Source organism: Zingiber officinale, chromosome 1A, assembly GCF_018446385.1.
Source record: "Zingiber officinale cultivar Zhangliang chromosome 1A, Zo_v1.1, whole genome shotgun sequence".
Taxonomy (NCBI): Eukaryota; Viridiplantae; Streptophyta; class Magnoliopsida; order Zingiberales; family Zingiberaceae; genus Zingiber; species Zingiber officinale.
This window is the reverse complement of record NC_055987.1, coordinates 152853839-152862886: the sequence shown is the minus strand read 5'-3', so window position 1 is coordinate 152862886 and position 9048 is coordinate 152853839. Positions and strand designations below refer to the sequence as shown.

At 38.2% G+C, this 9048-nt stretch overlaps 1 protein-coding gene across 1 annotated transcript; it reads left to right on the top strand.

Moving 5' to 3' along the window:
* The first annotated feature begins 7035 nt into the window (after positions 1 to 7035).
* On the top strand, positions 7036 to 8677 carry LOC122038019 (linamarin synthase 2-like). Its single transcript, XM_042597559.1, has 2 exons — positions 7036 to 7555; positions 7680 to 8677. The coding sequence occupies exons 1-2, from the start codon at positions 7036 to 7038 to the stop codon at positions 8588 to 8590; spliced, it is 1431 nt and encodes a 476-aa protein (XP_042453493.1). The 3' UTR covers positions 8591 to 8677.
* The last annotated feature ends 371 nt before the right edge of the window (positions 8678 to 9048 follow it).

The window sequence follows — 9048 nt, the reverse complement described above, 5'->3', positions numbered from 1 at the left end:
TTTCCTAAAATAACTTTAGGTTAACCGAAAAGAACAATCAAATCACAAGGAAAAATAAAACAAAAGAACACATCATCGAAAAACATATTCGAAATACTAGAATCGTAAGCCTCTTGTATTTGGTATTATTTCCATAAATAACTAGCATGATGCGGAAAAGAAAAATTACTAGTTATACCTTGTAGAAAGACCTCTTGATCTTCTACCGTATTCCTTTTCTAACCTCGGACGTTGTGTGGACAACATTCTTCCGAGATGAGAAACCACCAATCACCTTCTTCTTCCTTGCAAGTTTCAGCCATCAAAACATCTTCTAGGATGAAGAGGTTCGGCCACCACCACCATGCTCCAAGGGATGCTAGAAACGAGGCTTGCTTTCTCTCCTTCTTCTCCTTCCTTGATCCGACCACTAACAAAAGCTCCACCAAGAGATAAGTTTCGGCCAACAAGAGGAGAGAAGAGAAATAGGGCCGGCCACACCACCAAGGAAAAGAGGGAGAAAAATAGAATAGAGTCGTTAGCCTTGAAGCCTCCTCTACCCCCTCTTTTATAATCCTTGATCCTGGCAAATAAGGAAAATTTAATAAAAATTTCCTTAATTCTTTTTCCATTGAAAAGGAAAAATTATTTAATTAAAATAATTTTCTTTCTCAATTTTATTTGGCCGGCCACATAAAAGCTACAAAGAAGGAGAGTTTTAATTAATTAAAACTTCCTAATTTGTCTCCAGAAATTTATAAAATTTCTCCAATAATTTAATCCATTCATGATTGGTTTATAAAAAGGAAATTTAATAAATTAAAATCTTTCTTTTAAACGTGTGGATAAAAAGAAAGTTATCTCTAAAAATTAAAATATCTTTTAATCTACAAATAAGGAAAGATATCAAATCTTTTCTCAATCTTTTGTAGAAACTAATAAAAGAGAATTATTAATTTTTAAACTTTCTTTTAAATCATGAACATGGTTAAAAAGGAAAGTTTTCTTAAAATTTAAAATCCTCCTTTAATCAACAAATAAGGAAAGATTTCAAATTTTAAACTCTCTTTTAAACATGTAGATGATTTACAAATAAGGAAAGTTTTTACCAAAAATTAAAACCATCCTTTTAAACTACAAATAAGGAAAGAGATTAATCTCTTCTCTTAATCTTTTGTAGAAAACTATAAAAGGAAATTTTAATTTTTAAACTCTCTTTTAAAATCATGATATCCACATAAGAAATAATTTTAATAAAAATCCTTTTTAATATTCTAGTGGTCAGCCACCTAAGCTTGGGACCCAAGCTTTGGCTGGCCACCTACATGGCTCATCCACTTGGTCTTGGCCGGCCCTAGCTTGGGTTCCAAGCTAGCTTGGCCGGCCCCATTGGATGGGTGGGTATGCGGTGGGTATAAATCTCTATATACTAGAGGCTACGATAGGGACCGAGAGGAGGAATTGGTTTTGGTCTCCCGATGAAATTAAGCATCCCGTGTTCACCCCGAACACACAACTTAATTTCATCAATAATAATTCATTCCACTAAAGAACTATTATTGAACTACCGCACCAATCCCAAATTACATTTTAGGCTCCTTCTTATTATGAGTGTGTTAGTCTCCCTGTGTTTAAGATAACAAATGTCCACTAATTAAGTAAGTTACTGACAACTCGCTTAATTAATATCTAGCTCCAAGAGTAGTACCACTCAACTTCATTGTCATGTCGGACTAAGTCCACCTGCAGGGTTTAACATGACAATCCTTATGAGCTCCTCTTGGGGACATTCTCAACCTAGATCACTAGGACACAGTTTCCTTCTATAATCAACAACACACACTATAAGTGATATCATTTCCCAACTTATCGGGCTTATTGATTTATCGAACTAAATCTCACCCATTGATAAATTAAAGAAATAAATATCAAATATATGTGCTTGTTATTATATTAGGATTAAGAGCACACACTTCCATAATAACTGAGGTCTTTGTTCCTTTATAAAGTCAGTATAAAAGGAACGACCTCAAATGGTCCTACTCAATACACTCTAAGTGTACTAGTGTAATTATATAGTTAAGATAAACTAATACCTAATTATACTACGACCTTCCAATGGTTTGTTCCTTTCCATCTTGGTCGTGAGCTACTGTTTATAATTTATAAGGAACCGATAACATGATCTTCTGTATGTGACATCACACACCATGTTATCTACAATATAAATTAATTGAGCAACTACATTTATCATAAATGTAGACATTTGACCAATGTGATTCTTATTTCTAGATAAATGTTTATACCAAAAGCTAGGCTTTTAGTATACACTCTAACATTCCCCACATGAATGGACATTATGAATAAGCTTCAAATCTCATACAAGAGTTTCATCGGAAGACTATTGCATCAGGAAAGGTAGCTTGTGACTTTGAACATTCCGTAGTGGAATACGATCGGATTTACTTGGCTTACCAATGAACTATATCTTGAATTGTTCAGTCGTTGGTGTAAACCAAGACAATCATATCCACACAATAACCCCTAGGCTTTTACTAGGAGATATCGTGTCCGTTTTGGCCATGGACAAAGCTTGGGATTTATAAGTGTTTTATTGAAGTGGCGTCTTCACACTTATATAGGTGACCTCTTATTAAGAGTATCCTGCAATACTCAATTATACCCTTTACGGTATAATATAGGAATCATTAAGAACTTTTGTTCATCATTTACTCATTTCACAGGTTACACCATTTGTCTTCAGGAATGAGTTGGAGTAATTGCTCTTAGTGCCTCGAATCTTATATCTTAGTTGTCCCTTTTAAACCATGATCTTGGGATCTCCAGTCAACATGGTTGGGTTACCACTACTCGATTTAAATGTTGAGTTTTAAACTGATTCCCCTAGAAATGTAGTATAATTGATCTCTTAGTAGGCCTAGCGAATCCACACAATTCTCTATATTTAATGGAGATTTTACCACTAGAGATCTACTGTTTTAATGGTATTAAGTCATTTCAAAATTACCATTTTACACTAGTGTCATTCTCATAATTTCTTAGATACTATAATGTATCATATATATTGACACAGTGATTAGCCTCCACATTTATAGGTTTCATTAGAAGGTTCGTGACCTTTCAATGCCTTACAGAAATTTTTCATTTCTATCTCTGGGGCTTGTGGTTTACCGAGAGGACAATTTCCTCCATAATTTTCAGGATAAACCCAAAACTTATCAACATAGCTTTTATCATCTCTTCAATGTTTACACCACCATTGTAGAATTGAGGTGAATGTGATATAGTCCATTATTAGAATGTTGCTCTTCCTTGAGAAACATTCTTTGAGCAATATCCTGCATTCTCTCCCTTAATCACCATGGATGATGATCTTGCTTAGTTGATTTTTCTAACCACATTTCTAGTGTTTTATAAAACACTTCAAGAGTCTCAATATTGCTTAAAAGCAAGTCTTCATGACTCCAATTTTTTGATTTCACCGAGTTAAAACTGCGGTTGTCTAATTAGCATGATGATCACGATTACACTTGTTGTCAAAAAGTGCTCAATCTAGTATCCATCACTTGGTCTTCTAATTTCACTGAGCTAAAGCTATGGTCGTCTACTTGGAGTGTTGACCAGGATTGACTCAAGAGGTATACATCCCTTGGCCTTCTAATCTTATCGAGCCAAACGTGTGGTCATCTGATCGGAGTGCTGACCAAGATTGTATTTACTTTTCGAGAGATACTCGACTCAAAAAGTATACATCGCTTGGTCTTCCAATTTTATCGAGCCAAAGCTGCGGTCGTCTGATTAGAGTGTTGACTAGAATTGTATTACTTTTTGAGAGATACTCGACTCAAGAAGTATACTTCCCTTAGTCTTCCACTCTTATCGAGCCAAAGCTGTGGTAGTCTGATTAGAGTGCTGACCAATATTGTATTACTCTTCGAGAGACACTTGACTTAAGAAGTATACATCTCTTTGTCTTCCAATCTTATCAGTAAAAGTTGCGGTCGTCTGATTGGAGTGCTGACCAAGTTTATATTACTTTTCGAGATATACTCGACTCAAGAAGTATATGTCCCTTGATCTTTCAATCTTATCGAACCAAAGTTGTGGTTGTCTAATTGGAGTGCTGACAAAGATTGTATTACTTTTCGAGAGATACTCAACTCAAGAAGTATACATCTCTTGGTCTTCCAATCTTATCGAGCCATAGTTGTAGTCTTTTGATTGGAGTCTGACTATGATTATATTTATTCTTCGTGAGACACTTGACTTAATTTTTAGTCACTTGCAACACATGTAATGCAATCCTTCTAACTCATCTATTTTGACCTTAACATAGGTCTTATTGAGTTAGACTAAAGTCTAGCTTTTTTCTAAGTGGGCTTGATCTTCTATCTGAAGACTAATTAGCCCTCTTTTTGGATAGTTTAAACACACTATCCTCAACTTTGTGACTCTAGTCAAATGACCCCCGCAAAGCCTTGATCATCATTGTTATATTATACCCATGGTATAATTTTGTTGTCCATCCTTTTAAGGCATGGTTCTCACATAGGAAAATTCTAGTCTTCCTTGCGAGTAATTCTCCCATCGCTGAAGGTTGACTTTTAGATGCGCAAGGATATCTTTTGATAGTAACCTTGAAAAATACATTTTCTTCAAGTAATACAGTGTCTTTTACTATCATTGCTTGAAGACAATTACGGAGAATTTCTCTAATTTTTCTCCAGTAGGAGTGGGACTCACGGATGCCATAATCGCCAATATCGTCTTAAGATTGTTGGATATTTTTTCTCGAATAAAAATATGGGTATGTTGATCTTCGGTGTTAAGATCCAATAGTTGGGCCTGGTTAGTCATCTCGACGATGAGTCAATGATTCTAATCGGTGGAGCTCGATATGGCGATGTGGACCTTGTCCCATTTATATTCTCGACATTCCCTTTCGATTATCAAAATACCCCTTCGGGTAAAAGACATACCTTTCTTAGTATCGTCGCTGCCGACCTAATCTTGTCGGTCATCAAGTTATCCCTTCGGATATCGACACAACTCCTTTGGGTAAACTCATTCATAAGGATAAAAATATTAAGGTCGAGGTGAAGGCTAGACCTTCTTTCCTTAATACGATATTGCCTCACCCAGGTACTGACGATTCATTGTTAATCGTCTCCCAAGATACAATGACTTGTGTCTCGAAATAGGAGGACTCCAAATTTCGAGCTCTGTCGAACTTTCGAAGCCTTAAAACTCTTAAAAGAGGAGAGAGAGAATAGAACCCAAGAGAAAAATTCACAACTTGAGAATTGAGTTAAAATTCAGTGATTTGAGTGGGAGAAATGAGATTTGTTTTATAGGGATAAAGAGTTACTATCAAGAGGTGAAAGGTTTCTTCCAATAGGTGAAAGGATATGAGATGTGTCTTTTCCCTTAAACCTTTTCACTTAAACCTTTTCATTAAATCTTTTCATTATAATTGATTTAATTGATTAATATGATTAACTATTTATTTAATTTATTATAAATATTAATTAATTAATTAATATTATAATGATTAATCATTTAATCAATCAAAAAATTAATCAATGAAATTAATTATAATTTCATACCCCTCAATAGTTCTATATACTCGAGTTAGCGTTCATCCATGAATCCAACTTGTATGCGAATCAAATTTTCATTCGATCATATCGGAGCAACCCTTCATTAAACATTAATTTTTCATTCACTCGATAAATTAATTTACGACAATCTATTCGTGAAATAGCCGTCTTATCCCTAATGGTCACCAAACCAAATTTCCAATAGAGAAAATGTTAGAAATTAAATACAATGAGGAAATTCAATGAGTTTACTTGAAAGAATTGGAAATTTTGAGCATGATCGATGGACAATTTGAACACCAAACTTCCAAAAGAGGACGCTACCTCCTTACATCATCTATGAATAATTAGGGAAGAAAAGATAAACATGAGTCTTTGATTATGATTCATAGGTCAATACAAATCGGGGAACAAGTCAACAATAAAAATAATCTATATAATAGGTCACTTCCACCTATTAAATAAGTGTTCTTGTCTATTTTAACAAGGATTTAGATGAAAGAATTAATTTAGAGAACTTTTAAAAATTAGAAGATTAAATTGGATCAATTGAAAAAACTGAGGGACAAAATAGGATCGAGTCAAACAAACATGAAAGGCTAAACTAGGAATTAACCAATTTCTTTACCTACTGCAACATATTGCATGACTAACCATTCTATTTATATTCGTTTTATTATATCTCCGGGGCATGATTAACTTGGTTAGTGTAGAGCAAAATTATTATCATAATATAAGAGTTCGAATTTCAGTGAAATCGAAGAAAAAAAGCTCTTACGGTCAACGATAACTTCTTGATTTATTTTTTCATATATAATCGTGGGACCGTTGGATGAAGAATATCAATTTTTGCTATCATATATTCATTTTATTATGCTAATAATTGTGTGATATATTTTATTTATTTATTGAAGACAAGGTTCATGGCAACTTTTGTCGCACTTCTCTAGCGGAGATTTTATTCTCTGAAGAGTCGCAGATGATGTTGGCCCGGTGGCGAAAAAGCTAAGAATTAAAAAGTAATAGATGTCAGTGCACTGAACATTTAAGACCACAGCTTACGTCGAGACAGGTACTGAAATGAGTCGCCGTACCATGTTATTTAATGTGATCTGAAGCTTTAAGTACCAATAAATTTTAATGGTCAGAATTGGGCCAACAAGAAAATAAATTTAAAATATTTAATTAATACATATTATTTTAAAAATATAATTAATTATTGATATAAAAGATAATTTTTAAAAATTAAATATGAAAATAGAAAAAAAATATAATTAATTTATAAAATATAATATGATCCATTCTAACTAGTAATTAGATCAAGAAGAGTGGCGTCCACGTATTCTCCACATATATTAGTCATAATTTAATATCGATATATTGACTGCCGATCCACAGGATCAGAGCTGCAGACGCGAGAGGAATCCAAAAATACATGTCTTCATTGATTGCGGCCGAACCCCAACCCCACGCCGTACTAGTCCCTGTTCCGGCGCAGGGCCACATCACCCCGTTCCTGCGCCTGGCCACCCTCCTCCTCGCTCGCCGCTTCCACGTCACCTTCGTCCTCACCGAGTACAACGCTCGCCGCCTCGCCCGGTCCCGGGGCCACGAATGGGCCGCCGCCGCCGGCCCATCCTTCAGCGTCGAGACAATCCCCGACGGCCTCCCTCCGCCGCCTTCCGACAAGCAGGACGTGACGCAGGACGTCCCGGCGGTAGCCTTGTCCGTGCGCTCCACGTGCCTCGGCCCCTTCAGGGACCTCATGGCCCGCCTCGGACGCGCGCCTGACGTGCCGCCGGTAACAAGCATCGTATCCGACGGAGGTATGGGATTCACCGTCGACGAGGACTTCGACGTGCCTGTGTTCTTCTTCTTCACGCACAGCGCCTGTGGCGGCTGGAGCTACCTTCACTATCCTGACCTGATCAGCAGAGGCTACACGCCTCTCAAAGGTACAAAAATTTAACCGAATTAAAGAAATAGACCGTAAACAAGAACAAATAATTAATAGAATTTATTTCGCAATTATTTATTGGCAACAGACGAAAGTTTTTTTTTTTTTTTTTAATGAAACAGACGAAAGCTTCTTGACGAACGGGTACCTGGACACGCCCATTGACTGGATCCCCGGCCTTGAGAACCTCCGCCTGCGGGATTTCCCCACCTTCGTCCGCACCACTGACCCTGATGACGTAATGCTCAATCTTATTGTCCGCCGTGCCACCGTCGACGCCCCTCGATGCGCAGGCTTGATCCTCAACACATTTGCCGCTCTTGAGGGCCCTGTTCTCGCCGCGATCCGTTCCAAGTACCCCAACCTCTATGCCATCGGCCCGCTCCCCTCCTCCCCCGTCTCCTCCTCCCTCTGGAAAGTGGAAGTGGATTGCCTCCGGTGGCTGGACGCCCAACCCGACGCCTCCGTCCTCCACGTAAACTTCGGCAGCATCACGGTGGTCACAAAGTCGCAGCTGAAAGAGTTCGCGTGGGGCCTGGCGCGAAGCGGGCACCGGTTCCTGTGGGCGGTGAGGCCGGATCTATTGCGGGATGGCGATGCTGCGGCGATAGTGAAAGAGATGGCGGCGAAAGTGGGGGATCGAGGAGCGGTGGTTGGGTGGTGCGACCAGCAGAGGGTTTTGGCTCACCCGGCGACGGCGGCGTTCCTGTCGCATTGCGGGTGGAACTCGACGCTAGAGAGCGTGGTCGAAGGCAGGCCTGTCGTATGCTGGCCCTTTTTCGCCGAACAACAGACCAACTGCCGGTACTTATGCGCGACGTGGCGTATAGGCGTGGAGATCTCCGGCGAGGTGACTCAGGAGGAGGTGGAGCGCTGCGTGCGGACCGTAATGGCGGATGAAGAATTGAAGCGCAGGGCGGCCGAATGGAAGGAGAAAGCGAGGGATGCTACCGGCCCAGGTGGCTCCTCCACAACCGATCTGGATAGGCTGGTCGTCAGTTTGATGCAGACGAGTAAGCGATCAGTGTCGTGAATTTAAGTCCGTGCCCGATTGCACCGCTGGATGTCCTATTTACTTTTCCTCCCCATGATTATCGTTTTATTTAGTACAAGGCGTTACCTTATTTATCAAAAATATATCATTTTACCTATTTTTTTCATTTTAGCTTCGGAATTATTTTTCTTTTTATTTTTCCTATCATTTCTCTCTCAATATTTCTTTCTTTTTCTCTTTCTTACTCTCTTCTACACCGATTCTTCTAAAAATATTTTATTTTAACCGATTCTTCTAAAAATATTTTATTTTAGCATATATGAAAAATCAAAATAAATAATAAATAGCATATTTGAACTCCTTGCAATCTTAGAAATCTAAGGGAATTAAAATAAATGCAATGAAAGTTCTCAAGGTCCATCAATGAATTTTAATCGAAACTGGACCTCAAAAGCTCCGATTGCACCCATGTTGTGATCGAAAGGATGTCCACATAT

Coding starts and splice junctions, on each gene's coding strand:
- LOC122038019 (XM_042597559.1), top strand. CDS start 7,036: ATGTCTTCATTGATTGCGGCCGAACCCCAACCCCACGCCGTACTAGTC. Junction 7,556..7,679: donor AGGCTACACGCCTCTCAAAG/GTACAAAAATTT, acceptor TTAATGAAACAG/ACGAAAGCTTCTTGACGAAC.